This window comes from Corvus brachyrhynchos, unplaced genomic scaffold, assembly GCF_000691975.1.
Source record: "Corvus brachyrhynchos isolate BGI_N302 unplaced genomic scaffold, ASM69197v1 scaffold219, whole genome shotgun sequence".
In the NCBI taxonomy this organism is placed as follows: domain Eukaryota; kingdom Metazoa; phylum Chordata; class Aves; order Passeriformes; family Corvidae; genus Corvus; species Corvus brachyrhynchos.
The window spans coordinates 1,810,988-1,811,944 of NW_008240034.1; the positions used below are offsets into that span (position 1 = coordinate 1,810,988).

The window sequence follows — 957 nt, forward strand, 5'->3', positions numbered from 1 at the left end:
CCCCTGTGGCCCCCCAGCCCGTCCCGGTGCCCACCGGAGGTGATGAGGCTGTTGAGGTCACGGATGAGGGCGCGGAAGCAGGGCCGGCGCTGGGGCTCGTATTCCATGCACTGGGCCACGAGCGTGGCCAGCTCCGGCCACTTGGGAGCTGGGAGCTGCTGGTGGCTCTGGTAGAATTCCAGCTTCTGCGGGAGAGGGGGAATCGTGGGATGTGGGACCCCCAAAGAGCCCCTGAATGGCTCCAGGCTGGGGAAAAGAGCGGGGTCTGGGAGCAGCAGGGTAGGGCAGGAGGGATGGGATGGGATGGGATGGGATGGGATGGGATGGGATGGGATGGGATGGGATGGGACTGGGCAGGGAAAAAAGGCTGGGATACAGTGGGAAGGGACAGGAGGGATGGGATGCAGTGGGATGAGGTGGGAAAGTTGGGATGCAGTGGGATGGGGCAGCAGGATCAAGATGCAGCGGGATGGAGCAGGAGGGTTGGGATGGGATGGGAGGATCGGGATGGAATATGGGAAGGGAAGAAGGGCTGGGATACAGCGGGAAGGGACAGGAGGGTTGGGATACAGTGGGATGGGACAAGATGTTCAGGATGGGGCTGGAGGGTCAGGATGCAGCAGGACAGGGCAGGAGGGCTGGGATAGGAGGATCAGGATGGAATCGGGCAGGGACGAAGGGCTAGGATACAGCGGGAAGGGACCGGAGGATTGGGATACAGTGGGATGGAGGAGGATTGGGATCCAGCAGGATGGGTCAGGAATGTTGGGATCCAGCAGGATGGAACAGGAGGATCGGGATCCAGCGGGATGGGGCAGCCTCACCCTCTGGGGCTCCAGCAGGCTCAGGGGCATGTTCCCCCCACTGAAGATCTCCCAGAGGGTGGCTCCGAAGCCCCACTTGTCGGCCGGCAGCGCCAGGCTCCCGGGATCGCTGACGCACTCGGGGGCCACCCAC

The 957-nt window shown here is 63.6% G+C and overlaps 1 protein-coding gene across 1 annotated transcript in view; it reads right to left on the reverse strand.

The window, feature by feature from the left end:
* Positions 1-957, reverse strand: part of JAK3 (Janus kinase 3) — a 14,752-nt gene that overhangs the window by 4,029 nt on the left and 9,766 nt on the right. The window contains 2 exon segments of the mRNA XM_017743827.1: positions 6-185; positions 825-957. The exon segment at positions 825-957 is cut by the window's right edge and continues 20 nt beyond it. Of these exon segments, the coding sequence (XP_017599316.1) occupies positions 6-185; positions 825-957 (313 nt within the window).